Source organism: Amphiura filiformis, chromosome 8 (genome assembly GCF_039555335.1).
Source record: "Amphiura filiformis chromosome 8, Afil_fr2py, whole genome shotgun sequence".
In the NCBI taxonomy this organism is placed as follows: domain Eukaryota; kingdom Metazoa; phylum Echinodermata; class Ophiuroidea; order Amphilepidida; family Amphiuridae; genus Amphiura; species Amphiura filiformis.
Genome location: NC_092635.1, coordinates 60,108,736 through 60,127,005, shown reverse-complemented (window position 1 = coordinate 60,127,005; position 18,270 = coordinate 60,108,736). Strand labels below are relative to the sequence as shown.

The 18,270-nt window shown below is 38.8% G+C and overlaps 1 protein-coding gene across 1 annotated transcript in view; it reads right to left on the bottom strand.

The window, feature by feature from the left end:
• Positions 1-17,529, bottom strand: part of LOC140159307 (broad substrate specificity ATP-binding cassette transporter ABCG2-like) — a 99,886-nt gene extending 82,357 nt beyond the window's left edge. The window contains 2 exon segments of the mRNA XM_072182732.1: positions 2,986-3,125; positions 17,512-17,529. Of these exon segments, the coding sequence (XP_072038833.1) occupies positions 2,986-3,125; position 17,512 (141 nt within the window). The 5' untranslated portion in view covers positions 17,513-17,529.
• Between the last annotated feature and the right edge of the window lie 741 nt (positions 17,530-18,270).

Here is an 18,270-nt window from a genome sequence, read left to right as displayed (position 1 = left end):
TAAAGGGCAACCAGTTATTGACTTTTCTCCTGATAATTGGTCAATAAGCAAACACTCATGGTGTGCTCATGGTCTGAGCAAGTATCCGTGTGATTTGTATTGCACAGGGCTCAAAACTCATCAATGCTAATTATATCTCAATATCGCTCGGGGGGGGGTACTCAGTACAAATGACCTTACGGGGACGTGCCACAAACAGGGGTAGCATTTTCGGCCTTCTGGTATATCAATGACCCCTTTTTCCAAGCCTATTTTGGTATATGAATGGGTCCTTTTTTCAAAATTTTCAATTTTTTTTCGAAAAACAGCCCATTTTTTCCTTAATCTAGCAAAAATTTTCTAAATTTCCCCAAAATTTTGGGAAAATTTGTAAAAACCAAGACAATTTTGGTTAAATTCGGCCGAAAATGTTGACTTTTGGTATATCAATGGGTCCAAATTTCTTGAAAAATTGGTATATTTATGGGTCCACTTCCAAAATCTCAGCGGCACGTCCCTACCAAAACCAAACTTGAGTACCCCCCCCGGGATATCGCTGAACGCCTGAGGCCAGGCTTTGAAATTTGCGTTAAAAAATGCTTGAAAATGCTGTTTTTTAATCGATAATAAAGGAAATGTGTATGGCATTTGTTCAATATTTGATTACCTACTGAATACACTGCGAATATCTCACAAAATTAAAAAAATAAGTCGGGTCAGGTGGGGTATGAAAAGTCGGGTATGAGAAGTAGGGTCACAAATTGTACCAACCAGCCCGTCGGAACCGCTATGGACAGTACGGCCATGGCCGTGCCACTTTTCAGCCTAAAAAAAATTAAAAAAGAAAGGGAGAGAGAGAGAGAAAAAGAAAGAAAGAGAGAAAGAAAGAAAGAAGTATGCACCAAATCGCGCGAATTGAGTTCAGAAATGCAAAATTTCCCTAGGCAAGGGGACCTGCCCATTCCAACACACTGGACCCCCGTCTTCATTTTGCAAAATTTCCAAACAAAAATCTGAGGAGGGAGCATCCCCCCTCAGACACCCCTTGTGTAGTGCATAAACAAGTGGCCATTTTCGCTCCTGCCTAAAACAATAGGGAAACGAAAGGCTTCGTGGCCCCTCATTTCACACATTTTCAGCTTTTTCAAACTAAAATTTTACACACTAATATAGTGACAGAATGGTCCACCAAATCGCTTCAATTAGGTCTTCATTTTGCAAAAGTTTCTTACTTCTTACATCCCCCTCAGACACCCCCCTGCGCGTGCGTCGCGATCCCCGCTTCGCGCTCATTTTGTACATTTACGATATTTTTTAAGCACCCGGTGGGGGGGGGGGGGAGAAGCAGTCCTGGGTCCGCCGTTGAACAAATCGGATCAATTGTATAAATATGATAGATAACTTTATAACTTCGGTGATTTTTGAATGGCTGATTTTACATTTTATTTTATTTTTTTGAGGTGCGACTTACGAATTTAGTATCATGTGTACTGCAAATTGGTAACATGTTTTATGGTTGTTCATTTTATTTTGAATGTCCTAGTTTTGAAGTTTGGTCCAATTAACTTACCGTTGAAATTGTACTTTTCATTTTCAAAAGTGCTGGGGCTTCAGGGGCTTCGCCCCTAGAACCCCATGAGGGGCTCTGCCCTTCAAACACCGATGGGGTTTCACCCCAGACCCCAAAAGTGGGCCGTACCCCGGCCGTACCACTTTTAATTTGCTTCCGACGGGCCTGACTACTACCAACCCTCTGCGCAGTACCAGCGAAGTACCTTGGCGACGGTTTACATGTGCGGGCGGACGGTTTACATGTGAAGTGCATGCGGAATCTTGTAGTGATTATCGAAAGTCTTATCGAAATGTCTCAAGGTTGTCAGTGCACATCTTGAGATCATATTAATTATCCTATGAACTTTTATAAAAATAGCCTAGGCCTAATCAGTATAATATTATCTAGTCCCTAATCAGTGGTGGAACCAGGGGAGGCGCAAGGGGGAAAGGGAGGAAGAGCATTTTCTCCAAAATATTATTCTTACCCCCCACACACACACACCTGCACAGAGACACTTGTCAACACAAAATCACGAAAATAATTGCGTAAAGAGTTTTTTGAAAAAGGGGGACGTTTTACAGTAGTAGTAGTTATTCAGCCAAATCTTTTGACGTTTAGGGTTAGTAATATTATTGTTTGAGTGAGTTTGCACTAATTTGATAAAAATCACCACTTTTTAATTGATTCTTGTTACCTTGTTTCTTGTTTCTATAGGTCTGCAACATCAAAAAGATACATTGGGTATCAAATTCTCATTTCTTTTTACGCCACTTAATAGGGTACAAATTAGATATTTCTCAGTTGACGCCATTTAGGGTACCTATGGTTTTGCATGTGCTACGCCATTTGCATTTAGGGTAGGATTTTGCATGTGTTTTGCCATTAAAGGAGGATTTCGTGATCCTAGCATCCTCTTTTTATGACATTTTTCAGTACATATCCACGAAAAAGCCTATTCCCAAAATTTCAGTTGATTCTGATTTTGCGTTTGCGAGTTGCATGATTATGTGTAGGGCCTATTACACTGCTCCATAGACAATGCGTTGTAATTTCGTTCTGGTGCACCATCCCCACAGAACGAAATTCAAATTTCACGATATCTTTGCAAAACGAATTAATCTGCAAGAAATATTTTGTACATAAACATTATGTAGCCAGAGGTTTCCAGTGATATAAAAATCTCAACTTTTTTTGAGAAAAGTGGGGGGATGAGGCTGAGGATCACGAAATGCCCCTTTAAGGGGTGCAATTTGGTTTAAATATGTGAATATTTAGGGGTGCATACACCTGTCAGTAGTGTCTTCAACAGTTCATATTTGCATGCTGTCCTATAGGCCTAGTCCTATAAATATGCCTTGTCACAAAAAAAATTAGGCCTACTAGTCCTGTCTCATAATTGTTTCTTGGATTGTACCATAGATACTTATTTTAGTATCTATGATTGTACTCACCGCTGCAACCTCTCCCGTCTGTATCGAAAATATGTGGCTTCTACCAGAGGATTTTGAATTGATTCTGTTTCGATGTTCCTCCGATGATTCTACGAAGCTGGTATCAGTCTCCATATTATAATCCTTCCGTTGGTAGTTCACTGTAACGATATCCATAGTTAAAACGAGATGTTTTAACCCTTAACAACATTAAGATGGATAAAATAGATCCGTTGATATATATGGTTGATTATGTTCTAATAGACCATATAAATATGCGCTATTCTCCACCATTCAAGGACATGAAGTTACTTACATACCTTTTATTTTATCATGAAAATGAAATCACAGGGTCGTTGGTGCAAATAATAGACAGATAACAGTTTCCCGGCGGCGTCCTTCCCCTCGCTAGCTGTGTTGAATATAGCTCCCTTTTAACATGTTTAAGTCAACACAGCTCATTTTCAATTTCAGCCACATGTCACAGCATTCTACGATGTGTGTGACTGTCACTGTCCTACCCGAAAGTGTCATAATTTGGTCAGAACATTTCGCGCAACAATCATTCATAGGCTTAGGAACCAAGGGCTGGGGGGCTCACCCTCAATAATTTAGACCCCCCCCATAATCCTGGGTGAGTTTCCCGGGGTGAGTTTTACAAAATTGTAATAAAACGGGGAAAATGAGTGTTTATAATGCAAAATTTTCTGACTTCATGTTGAAAATTTAAGCCAAATTATGGAACATATCGCGCAAGTCTCGGATAACGACGTTTTTTTGTGAGACCTGGCTCACCTGAGAGCACAGCAGATGAACTTGAATGCATTTTGAAAACGAGGAATGTCCTACCCGGGATTCAGGCATTCAGGCGACGCCCCCCAATTTGGAAAAGTATACAAAAAGTCCCAAAATTTCGGAAGAAGAGAGTCCACTTCATAAAATCGCCCCCCCCCCCTTTCAAAATCAGCACCCCCCTCCCCCCCAATTAATTCCTGCGTACGTGCCTGGTCCCGGGGGGGCACTCAATTTGGAGGTGACGCGTATGTAGGGCTGTTAAGACCCCTTTTTCAGCATCGCTGTCACCCAAAGACCCCATATTTTTTACGAACACATGCTCGCTCCGCGCTCGCTCTGTCACCCGAAGACCCCCTATTTTTCCATTTGATCTGTCACCCAAAGACCCTTACAAGTTCAATTTGAACAGCAACTTCCATTTATCACTGATTTTGTTACTTATTTTGAAAAAATAAAGAAATTTGAAGCCATTTAGAACTAGAAATTCGATTTTCGAGGTTTTTGTGGCGCTGTTTTGGTTCTCACCCAAAGATTCCATTTAAAAAAAGGTCATGTTCTCACCCAATGACCCCATATTTTTTTTACATTTTGCTCTCACCGAATGCCAAAAATCATGCTCTCACCCAATGACCCCATATTTTTTACATGTTGCTCTCACCGAATGCCCCTTAGTGCGAAAGCGCCAGCCCTACTACACCTATATCCATTTCAAATTGAAGTGCCCCCCCCCCCGGGTGCCTGGTCCTTCTGATTGGCGTAATGCAGACCTGACCTGGGGGGGGCCAAGCAGATTTAAAAATTCCCAATTTCCGATCAAAAGTTATAGTATTTATGTACGAGTGATACTATTGCGGTTGTGTCCAGGGGCCCGCTTGGGGGTCCAAGGGGCGGGGTACAAATTTTACAATGAAAGTAGTATAATTTATCTTCTTCCCTAGTTTTCTTTGCTTTTCTCTTCTCCCTTCCCTTTCATCTTCTTTCCTTTTTTCTCCTCCTTTTTCCCTTTCTCTTCTTCCCTCTTTCTTTCCCTTTTTGCTCTTCTCCCTTCCCCTTTTTTCTTCCCTCTTTTTCTCTCCTTCCCCCTTTCCCCTTGAATTAAAGAGTTGGCAGGAGTTAACGTTTTTTGCTGTTTCGGTGTGCATGTTCTCATCATTGATGTTGATGGTTTGGTGGACTGTCGTGTAACCATGGTAACATGGATGTAAATGTGATACTAAAAATGCCTTTCACTGTGACCCAAACTAATTACAAGACCTCTTCTGCATTGAGGCTGGCCTTCCCTTTAAAGGGAATTTTTATTTACTCTTCTTCCCAGTTTTTTTTTTGTTTCGGGTCGGGCGTAGCTCCCCCCACACTGGTTACAACACTGCTTCTGATATCAACTAATTTTAATATTTCGAAATTCGCGATAATTATAAGGCTAATTTTTATGGCAAAAAAAATTAATAGTTTGAAATGTTTAGCCCTCGAAGAAAATTGTATAAATCTAATGATATACTTAAAGTGTAGGCCTATACAGCGGGAATGAAAAGCCGTCAGTCATATTGAAGCTACAGATTTTTTTCCAAAAACACCAAAAAAATTAAGGTCTTTTTTGGAAAATATTGTAAATCTTCAATATGAAAGGTCAAATTTTTCAATTGATAGTCGGCATTTCATCCCAGCTACGTATACATTAAGTACATATCATTAGATATTAAAGTTTACTTCGAGGACTGTTAAATATCTAAAATATCAAATTCATAATTTGAATAAAATTTATATACCGCGAATTAAAAAAAATTTATTTGATATCAGAAGGACATGCCTCGTATTCAATGCAATTCGATATGTCTGATGTGCTCTCATGTCCCACAAAAATACTGATGGTTTAAAATGGCCCATCGGCGTATCTGAATTCACTCAACTAGTGTTGTCCAATAGAACATGATAATAATGTCAAAAACACAGGTTTTAACGAAAACTAACCAATGATCATTTAAGATTTATCACTAACTAACCCAGCTACGTACGACGCTTCAAGTTATGATGACCATATTGACGCAAGGCAGCCATTAATAGTAATTAGGTCTACATGGTCTATAAAACCAAAGATAGTCAAAAGAAATCAGATCAAGACACGGAACACCAGATCAAAGCATGATCAAATTAAATTAGTTTGTTATATTTGCACATTATGTAATTTAGCAAACATTATTGCACGTCTGCAGTCAGAACGGTGGTCACCAGTTCTTTTGTAGTCGCGCTAAAAGTCGAGGCGATAGGCCTACAATACATGTTAAAATCAGCACACCTTTTTGCTATAAAATAAATTTTCTCGCTCAAATATAAAGCAGTATTTTTATCAATTTTTTAAATGTCAGTTTTAACTTATGTTATGTTATTTTATGTTATGTTATGTTTAACTTATGTTATCTTATGTTTAACTTATGTTATGTTTAAAAAAAACCATAGTGCTTGGATATACATTATTAAGTCCGCCCGAGAGCTTTTTTCGGAATTCTTTTTTTAGCGTTTCAAACTATTATAATTTGCTGAAGAAAGATATTTCCACCGCTGTTTAAGGCACATCGTGTGGGTCTATATATTATAGTTTGGTCAGATCCCGTTTTGATTTCACCTTTTTTCACCTACGACTGCCAAATGTTCAACCAGTGCTTCATTTCTAATAAACATCTAAAAAAAAGTAACTAACCCGCTTAAATAATTGCCATTATTCAAAAACGGGCTGCAAATCTGAAAAATGCATCGGAAGCAGAATTTATTTCTGTGCATTTTGACACTTCATTCGATACGATAGCCCAGAAAACAATAAAACACCGGTCAATTTAATGTAGTGAGGTCCAGATTTGAAAGTTGCACTTACAACAATACAAAAACACTCGGATATCATTATTGCACAGATTTCCTTCCATAATACTGAATACAAATCAATAGATTTTACTGCAACTTTCAAATCTTAGGTTACATTGATTTAAATGTACGATGTGACGTCAATATGTAGAAAATTTTTACAAATGAGGTGTCAAAATGCGCAGAAATTAATTCTGCTTCCAACGCATTTTACAGATTTGTAATACAATCACCCGTTTTTGAATAATGGCCATTATTTAAGGGGAGTTAGTTACTTTTTCGATATGTTTATAACCATAACCAGCAGAAATAATCGATATTTCTACTGTGGCTTGCAAAATCATCCATCCATGGCATGGGTACATTCGCGAGTTGATTTTGACAAAATTGGTAGTCGGAATTGAAAAATGGTGCAATCAAACCCGAAATTCTGACAAAACTATGACATATAGCTTTATATGATGTGCTTTAGAAATTTGGGAAATATCTTTCGTTAGCGAATTATGTTACTTTGAAAAGCAAAACAAAAACGTTGACCCCAAAAACTAGCTCGCGGGGCAACTTGAAGCATAGGCCTATAAAAAAATCGAAAATCTTACACTAGAAGCCTAAATTTCACACTTAAGTTTAACACCAAGTTTGAAAAAAATACAGTACCAAGCATTATAGTTTTCTTTTGACATTTTCTGAAAAAATGAAAATTATTGCTTTTCATTTGGCCGAGAAAAGGTGTCACTTTGCTCATTTCAACACCAAATTCGATCATTGAGCCTTGCACAACAATAGATATCGGTTGACCACCGTTCTGAGTGTATTCATAAGCAAACCATGACACTTTATTGGTCAAATTCGCGCAAATGAATTGACCTATACACATAGTTTCCATCTATACATGACAACCTCATCGCCATAACAGCTCATAGCCAAAGTTCGATGCAATAAAACACATGAAATATCGGAGAAATAGGTTAAATATTTTCCCGTTCTGAATCTGGTTAGAGGGTGTCACAATGCATGATCAGAATGACCACGCGCCGCAAACCATGGGTAAAATTTCGGGCCTTGGGGACTATGGTCAGCCGTGGAATTTGAATGATAAAACAACCTATCTAGATACCTTATATAGGTCCCAAAGAGCAAGAAAAGTCTTGATGGAAAAATCTAAGGTGTGGCAGAGGGCGGCCGCCGTTTTAATATTTATTTTTAACATGCGGTTCCGAATATCCTATATGAGGCTAATTTTTGTGGCCGTACCCACATTTCCAATGCCAATGAGTCCAAAGGAACAATAAAGCTGTCAGCCATCTTGATTTTCAAAATGGCTGCCATTTTAACATTTATACTATAACTTAAGTTGTGAATATCCTGTGACTCTCATTTTAGTGGTAATACCCATATATCAATACCAACAAGTCCAAATAACATGGTGCCAGATTTTGTTAGGGGACAATCAGATTACCAATCATCTGGAATTTCAAAATGGCGGCCATTTATGGTGTATATTCATAAAGTCCGTCACCCGTTTCATGAGAAATGCTCACATGCTTGTAAATTACTATAATGCATTCTATTTTCACTCTGCAACTTTAGTTACATACATACATATGATACACATTGTGATATTTTCCATCACCAATCATCCTCATCATCTGATAGGAACACATATTCTGTATCTCAAATTCATCAGACTTAATTATGTAGAACAGCCATAAAGTTCGATACAGACAGTTTGGATTTAGGCCGCACAACAGCACAGCTGACATCCAGTCACCATTCTGACCCAAGAGTGGTCGAACTCCCTCGATAGTGGCAACGAAGTGCGCCTGATTGCCCTGAACATCAAAGGAGCATTTGAAAAGGTCTGACATAATGGCCTTTGCTCAAAACTCATGGCAAAAGGTGTATCCGACAAGCTGCTCGCCTGGATTAGGACTATATATGAGCTACCTAGCTGACAGATCGTTCCATCAAAGTTGTTTTATCTGGCCAGTTATCAAGTACTTTCTCCATCAATACATCAGTTCCTCATCATGATGCAGTCATGGTCCATGGCAAAGGCGATTCGACCTTTGTGGCATTAAACCCAGTTAACAGGAAATTAATCCAGTAAATCGATTCAGTAAAGCAAATAAGCTCATGCATTCGATCACTAACGGCAACAAGCTTCGGTCGATTACCCCAGCTGCAGCGTGTGTAAACTCTAATTTGCATAGAGGCTGTACGTGAAATTATTGATTGGCTCCAAACAAAGGATTTGAACCGGTGCACGTAATCATGGCGCAGTGCAGTCCATTCAATCAAATGTTGTCATCAACCTATTTGATCGCAGTGCATTGTTATGTGTGTGAGACGAACTGTCGCGGTTGATTGCAATCAAACAAACGATGTCTTATGTATTACTTTGTTCCGTGATGAAAATCGTGATGTTTTATTCAATCACTCTTGAAAAATGTATTTCTTTTGTAGGCCTATTACTTTGTTTTGTGATGAAAATTGTGATGTTTTATTTCATCACGCTTTAAAACAAACGATTTCTCATGTATTACTTTGTTTCGTGATGACAATTTTGATGTTTTATTTCATCACTCACGAAAAATTGATATCTTATGTATTACTTTGTTTCGGGATGAAAATCGTGATGTTTTATTTCATCATCACGCTCTAAAACAAACGATTTCTTATGCATTATATTTGTTTTGTGATGAAAATCGTGATGTTTTATTTCATCACGCTCTAAACAATAATTATAGTTACATGCTTTTCAAGAAAAAAATCTTATTAAAACGGTAGGCCCTATGTTGTTTAGAAAAAATGTAGAAAGTGATGATGATGATGATGTCGATGATGATGATGATGATGATGATGATGATGATGATGATGATGATGATGATGATGTCTCCAAAAGTGTCCCGGTTTGTTTTTCTTGCCCTAAATCGTGCGTATCTATTAATAAGGCACTTCAATAATCAATAATCAGTCCCGTGACGGCCTCCACTAACTAGCTACTAACTTGGGTTTATGGGCGCTGATATTTCATGTTCACTGTCACTTATTTATCGGAAAAGTGCGACCATTTGTCAATCACCTACAGTACCCAATTTCGGCATACTATATAAGAAACTCATCATGATGATTGCCAGAGAATAGTTAAAATGTAGCTTGTACCGTTTTTTTGTGGCTTCCTTCAGAAGTGAGCGGTCCGATACCAATATTTTCGGTCAAATCTCCATTCAATTAACACGGGGAGTTGGCTAGCTATGTCTTGCCCTCACTCATATTTTACAAAAGTGCGACTATTTCTGAACATCTAACCTAGCTGTAATTTTAGGTCATGTTAGAGAAATATATTTGCTAGAAGTTTGGAGAATAGCTAACATATTGGCTGGTTATTTTTCACACAGTGATGTTAACTAGGCAAGTGCCCATTCTTCCAACGTAGATCATTTGTAGGGGTCACGCGTCAATGGTGAGAGCACTGTGTATTGTGTATAGGAAAACGGACAGTAACTGCAGTATGATTTGGCCCACTTTTGTTCTCTGTCTTCATTGTTGATCTGGGTGATGAGTTTGAAAACCAACTCTACCTCTATACGCAGATGATTCCACATTGTTCTGTGAGATTACATTTAGAGACAACCCTGAAGCCGTTACTGTTGGCCTGAAGAGAGACCTGGAAAAATGAGGATCTGGGCAGACAAAGGGAAGGTGACCTTCGAGCACTCCTCATGACATCTGCACTCCTCATGGGCTATTGTTCACTCTAGCATTTCTTTTTCCATTTCTTTTTCACCTGCAGCGATTGTTAGCTGATACAAGAAAAGTTAAGTTGGCGGCAGACCCTCTGACATGTCTGATTGCGCCTACTTCTTCAAGAGCCACCACCTAACATCTGCTACATTTGTTAAATATATGCGTGAGGCAAATAGCTGCAAAAACAACTTCAATGGCAGTGAGACAAGACTGCTTCAGATTAGGGCATACACATTATCAGTGATTATGTCTGCGTCTGAGTCAAGTTCTTTCAGCGCCTGCCAAAACTTCAGCTTTCCTTTGCCAGCAAATCCAGTGGCGTCTGCCGCCGATGCGATAGTGCATAGAGACGCTACTCTCCCACCACTCAAGGCATTGTAGATGGGCGCAAGCGAATTACCATACGTTTCACTGCAACTCCTCAGTGTCACAAAAGACATATCCTTTACCATGTTTACAGATGGTGTGTACGAGGATCCATGTGTATCGGGCAAATAAATCTTGACAGACATGGCACCATTTGTTGTGGCATTAAGGGGGTACTACACCCCTCTATAAATTTGTGTCTATTTTTGCATTTTTCTCAAAAACTAATAACACACTGGTAACAAATGTTATGTATATTATAGGGGCAAGGAATCCGATTACTACTGTAAAAGAATGGGGGTCCGAGCGGTCGGCGCGTGGGCTGGTTATTTAAAACCATATTTAGGGAAAAATAATACACAATGCAGAGCATGAGAGAAAAATATATGAGCAGATAAACATTTTTTTTATATATAAAGAACAATAAAAACGAGTGTCATCATAACCACCTTAAGCTTCTTAAAATCTACAATGTTATTGTTACATGTCTTACTCTACTGATTGCTGTCATTGATTTTTAACCATTGAATACCAAAATTTAACTGGTGTTTTATATGCGTGGATCTGCCTTGATTTGTTCACTTGAAAGTGTGAGTCCCAATGCTGGAAGAATGAGTTTATGATTTTGTTCAATCTCTGCTGTAATTCAGAACGAATGAGTCCAAATATTTGACGAATGTATGAGTTCATACCTGAGGTCATTATGATTTTAAGTATGAGTCTTTTCATTGCGAAACACATCAACAGGCGCCGCCAATCTCCGCAGAAATGCAAAATCGCTGAGTAAATTACCAACACAACAGCATCCGCCACAAACGATATGGGTCAGTCTCATGATTTGTCAAGATCCACCAGGTATCAAGACGTGTACATGTCTTTAGGCCGACTCCCAATGCAGAGCGCCACTGAGTGCTGACAAAACGGGGACTGCTCTATAACCCGACGCTTTATAGAGCTTCCACCGACAAAACTGCCACAATCTACATTTCAGCTCCATACATTGTATACACAGCGCAATATTAATGATACACTTCACCATCCATTCACATGCATGTCTCATACGATGACCGAAAGTCGTCATTTTAATCGGTTTCATCTGGCCAGATCCACAGCTCACTAAATCACAAATTCAGCCTCGGAAGAATCTTGATCGTCTTCCAAGCTGATTTATTAAGTTTAATTATCCATAATCATGTCCAATCAGTGCAATTTCACGGCAAATCACGGCCGGTTCCATCACATTAAATCAACATCACTCGCCATTGTTTTGATTACATCATCATCTGACCCCAGGATATTTGACCTCAGGCTTTTTGACCGCAAGGCTTCCACTTTTATCTGTGTGTTGTGTTACCTGGGTTAAGTGGACCAGGCATTGATGTAAACATAATTTTTAGAATATGTTGACAAATATTTTAAGTCATATTATGAAGCATGCACATTTTTATAGGGTCTTACACTACAACAACAAAATAATATTATTGACCCAAGTTCATGACCTTGCTGAACTTGCATAACTGATAAACAATAAGGGCGCACACCACTATAAGAAAACATAAAATGCACTTGAAACAACTGATCGATAACAATGCCAGGATTTTATAATATGATTGCAGAAATGATGGATTTGACACCATACGAAAAGATAAATAAACAAGAAAATTTGTAAAGTTCAAAACATGTCCTTTAGCAGCCATATTAATTTTGCGGGCAGAGATCATTAAGATTTTTCAGGCAAACCACACAGAAAATGACCAAGTTTAATGATTGGCGGAGCTGTATACTTCTCCCTAAACACAGGCTAGTCCTTTTTTTTAAAAATCATACCATACTGCAGCCACACTCATGCAGTTCCTTAATTTGTTATCTAAATTAACCGTCAAAATTCCGTGCGAAAAAATACCCTATTTTGTCTTAATTACTCGGCCCAAATTTTGTTACAGAGCCCCCACCGAAGACGATGCCGCCCCGGCATAAAAGGCATACACCTACAAAAAGAGACAAAATTTGGGCCGCTACACATCCTGTAACTTTAAAAAAATGGGTTAAGCAAAACAAGAGTTAACGATCAGTGTTATGACATAATAATGATGATACAACTTACAAGTACCGGCGCCGGTACACAATAATAAATGAGCACATACAAACATGTTACATAAGCATAAGTATAGTTGCTTCATAACACAAAAGTGAGTCTATCTTTAGCTCAGTTGCGTCTACATTGTCTCTCATGATCTCCACACATGTATGCCCCGTGTCCTTTGGTTACCGCTACTGTCTTTTAAACTTTTCACTGCCATAGGCTTGCTTAATCTTCCAGTTCTTTACCTTTTTCATTCTTGTACCACATCGACAACATTTCTTCACAATGTACTATCATTATAGCAAATAACTCTTCCTTGCGTGACGGGCGGCCCCGGCCGGTGGCCGCATGCGATCACTCTCCAATACAATACGAATACCGGTACTTCTAGTGTCCTTTTTACTTTTTAGTATCAATCCATGGCCAGGGATCCATGGCGTTGATTATCCACTCTTCGGTGCCAACATTGCGATTTAAGTCTTCTTCTGAAGTGCAGATGAGACAATGTTTAAACTAGTATTTATTGTTCGTCATCTGACAAAGCTATCTAGCAGGCTCACTATTTGATGTATTACTGGCTCAGAGCCATTTTCACCAAAGTCAATTTCTTCAGCACAAGGCCTCCAGTATTTCAAAGAACTTGCTCCCTAAATGGCAACAATTTACAGAGTACTGCAGTATTGGCGTACAATCTCTCTGCTACCAGCGGTACATGAGAATATATACTTTTTTTAAAAACCAATGTCACTTCAATGCAAAACAACATGTTCATTATTTGACAGTACTTTCACAAACATTTTTCAATCCAAACACATGCATAAAATACAACCATACCAAAACCTCCAAATCATCCCACTCCTGACACCATTTTGTAAAAGAATGGGGGTCCGAGCGGTCGGCGCGTGGGCTGGTTATTTAAAACCATATTTAGGGAAAAATAATACACAATGCAGAGCATGAGAGAAAAATATATGAGCAGATAAACATTTTTTTTTATATATAAAGAACAATAAAAACGAGTGTCATCATAACCACCTTAAGCTTCTTAAAATCTACAATGTCTTTTTTAAAAATCATACCATACTGCAGCCACACTCATGCAGTTCCTTAATTTGTTATCTAAATTAACCGTCAAAATTCCGTGCGAAAAAATACCCTATTTTGTCTTAATTACTCGGCCCAAATTTTGTTACACTACACTGGAATTTCAGTGACCCAAGACAAACGGTTCGTTATTTATGATAAGAAAAGAGGTACATCTGGGATGTACCTCTTTTACTATCATATATACTGAACCGCTTGTCTTGAGTCACTAACATTTCAGTGTAGTAATTGAATGCATTGCCCCAATAATATACATAACTTTGGTTACTAGTGTGTTATTACTTTTTGAGAAAAATGCAAAAATAGTCACAAATTTACCACAGGGGTGTAGAACCCCCTTAACGCAATGTAGAATTTGCTATGTGTCTGCTTCTTCTTAGGAGCTTGAGATATATACCTTCAATGTGTGCCTTTGCTTGGTCTCGCCAAGTAAACATTAACAAGACACTTGCCATTTGCCTCAGCATGTTGAAGGATTTTGTCAGCTGTACACTGCAAATGTTCCCGAACACATGACTCTTCTCAGACGCGTAAGAGGTGTTCATAATTGTCTCTTTAGAACACTAGTGTATTTGAAAATATGATAAGCCTTGCACATTAGTGTTCTTTTAGTATAATGTAGAACACACAGTATTGATCAGTCGTGTCACAAGTGTTCTGAATGATTATATTGAATACTGGTGTTGGCCCATTCCATGTCAACTCCAGGGATGTGCACCGCAGCACCTCTTCAATTTTTTTTTTTTCTTTTCTGTGTGGTGGTAGATATTGATGAGAAAGTAAAATCCTGAAAATTTGAGCTTCATACTCCATTTCGTTTTCCCGTGGCATCAATTTGAAATTTAGGGGGTCAGCGTAAAAATGTGTCGCAACGCGAAAGACGACGTTTGGAGGTTCATAAATGTATAAAGGGAACCCTTTAAAACTTTGAAAAGTATGTATCCTGGGGTACTTTTTGGTGTAGAATTCAAATCAGTTAGGTTTGCCTACTCCATAGAGTTGTACACATTTTTGATTTTGCATGTATAATGATTTAATGTACAACTCTATGGAGAAGGCAAACCTAACTAATGTGTTGAAGCCATCAAGACCCCAAGCCAATATCTCTCAGAAATGTTGTCCAAGAACATATCTTCAACATACCTGAAGTTGATGGTGGGGCAAATTGTCTGACTTTGGTTTTCAGGGGGGTCAAAAAAAAAAAAAAGTGGTTTTGCATGGGTAATATCTCAGCTAAATGTATTCTAATATGCTCAATATTGGATAAGAGTAATGTCCTACCAAAGGGCTCTGACTGGCAAAAAAATGGACCATAAAATTATTTTTACTTTTGGAGTTCTGGACCCCCCAAAGTTGGTCCTGGTTGGACGAAGTTGCATTTTGAGGGCCCTATATCTTTTAAAGTAAAGGAGTTACAAGTTTTCTGATAGCAGATATGAATTCTACACCAAAAAGTACCCCAGGATACATACTTTTCAAAGTTTTAAAGGGTTACATTTATGGACCTCCAAACATCGTCTTTCGCGTTGCGACACATTTTTTACGCTGACCCCCCTAAATTTCAAATTGATGCCACGGGAAAACGAAATGGAGTATGAAGCTCAAATTTTCAGGATTTTACTTTCTCATCAATATCTACCACCACACAGAAAAAAAAAAATTGAAGAGGTGCTGCGGTGCACATCCCTGGAGTTGACATGGAATGGGCCTGTTCTAAAATGGAACGCATGAGCAGATAGAGGCGTTGGAGAGCTGCGACGTGTCAGCGAGAAATACACGGTGCTCCTTTGAAGGAGGGATATAAGTATAACAACAACAACAACAACAATGGCAATGCAACGTGGAAACGCTCCCGGGACTGAAACGCTATTCCAAAATGTCTTTTTCAAGACAAATGGGATGATAGTGAGAGTAAATTCGAAGGATTTAGGGTAGAATGAAATTCAGGGCAACTTTGGGAGCGACTAGTATATCTGTTGACAGCGATGAACAAGCATCGGAGAGACAAGAGGGTGAGATGGCCGAGCGATTAATGCGTTGCGCTGTCGGCCGGGAGATACGATCTGCGAGGGTTCGAGCCTTGGGCTTGCCTTATAGGTGAAAACTCTCTGATTTCATCGTAATTCTTCGGAACACCGCCATTATCTTGTTTTTACTACCATGCATTTGTTTATTGTCGAGTAATGTATAAATAAAGGTTGAACACCAGCATTCTGAAAATCAATGTTTGAACACGTGTCATGTGTTAAAAACCGTTACATTTCTTTCATGTGTCCGAGGTGTTCATAGATAGTAATTTTGAATACCAGAGTTTAAAGGATTAGAACATGTTACACTAGTGTTCTGAGGTAATAACACATGTGTTCTCTACATTAACACTAGTGTTCTCTAAATAAGTTGAACACGTGTCATGTGTTAAAAACCGTTACATTAATGAACGCGTTCCATGTGTTCTGGCCAATTTACAGTGTAGGTATAGACCTATCATCTTTAGTTTTCACATGCAAGGATACTCTAGAAGTCTACGTGATTGTCTTGTCGAACAATGTATTGGTAAACTTGGTTTGATATCTATCACGTGTTGTTGTCACCGATGTCATTGCGATAGAACAACAAATCACCGTACTTTTGCCAGCGCCAATCTTTCAACGCTTGTCAAAACTTCAGCCATAGCGTCGATGCCGGGCGTCGATGACTGCAGAACATTTGGTAGCAGAGATATGTGTCAGCTTTTCGTTCCACCACCCATTACCATATTGTCTCTGGATTACATTAAGAGCTATTTTAAAAGCTGCACTTGGATACCATGAAGCAACTGAGGAACCGACAGAGGCAAACAAGGCCCGGTACAATTCATTGGTTTCACTAACCGCCGCGCCGGTCTTTGAGGTTAATATCTCGTGCTTTCGAGACAGACAATCAGCAAGCGAGCAAAGAGTCCCCTATCCTCCCCGAGTTATGCAATGTTATCAACAATATCGGTAAACTTCCGTGTTGTCACCAATCATCGATCATCGGCACTAAGTTTTATAGTTTTAAGTTCGGCACTAAGTTTTAAGTTTTAAATTTTGTTTTAATTATAGATATATTCTGTCTTTAAATTCAAATTGTTACTATTGTTTATAAATATATATTGTTATTATTATTTTAGTATATATATAAAGATAGTTTACTTGCCTGTCTTGCCAGATGTCACCTTAAAATTTGACGTGTTTTTTTGTAAACTACATAAAAAGGACTGAAAAGGACTCTAACATCAATGCCAAGTTCATGCAGATCGTTACGGTTCAAGTGATCTATTTAATTGGAACCGTTTGAAATGAAATTGAGGTGACACAATATAAACCTATTTGTCTCAAATCCCTGCACTTACTAAATAGGCCTATAGCTCACACGAGTGGGCATTACGAGGGTTTGTTTGTCGATACCATCCTGCACCATGTACTATGAGGTAGTTCGATCTATATATAGAAAGTTCAATTAAACTCAAAATAACAATCATCTTTGGTTGTCAATGTTAGCAATACGGGTTTATTTGAGACCTGAAACTGACATTAATCTGACAAACAACGTGAAATTGTGGTAAAATAGCTCACTTTTTCCTGAAAATAAAAGAAAACGCGTGAAAATCCTGAAATCCGCTAAAAAACTGAAACGTCCAGATAACGTGAAAAAGGTCGTCGTTTACAGTGGTCCATATTGTCATTCCCCCCACCGTGTCATCGCCTCGATATCTTCATGGCAGAAATCGCCATGGTAGTGTGGCCATTTTGATCCGACCTGTTTAATAGTTTTGAGACGCATAATGGGCCGAGGGACATCCGACTAAGGCTATTGACAATAGCTCGGTCACTGACCTCTGTACGGTCAGTGAGTATGGTATACGCCATGAGGTCATCTGCTTTTAGACTGCCTCCACGAGTGGCTTACGCTGCGCTATAGTTCGGCACATAAAAAATCAGAATTTTTGTCAATTTTTGAGCTCAATACGAACGGTTCTTTCTCAATACGCAAGCTAACGACTATCATATCCTTTCAACACATATATTCAAATGCAAGCATAAAAATATGGCTTCTTTAGAATAAAAAAAATTATGAGAGATATTTATAATTTTCTACCCCGGTATCCAAAGATTTATCGTCTGAATATCAAATCGTAAGTAAAAAGGTAAAGGAGACGATCCTGTATAAACAGTGATCGGAGTGCCCATCTCTCTTTCATTGGCGATTGGGCCAGACTCCTCCATGTAATGTTGCTATAGGGGATCGCTACACCTCCTCTACAGCGAGTCTGTTACCTTCCCAGCATTTAAGAATGCCGGTACCCATTTAAACACCTGGGTGGAGAGGAGTAA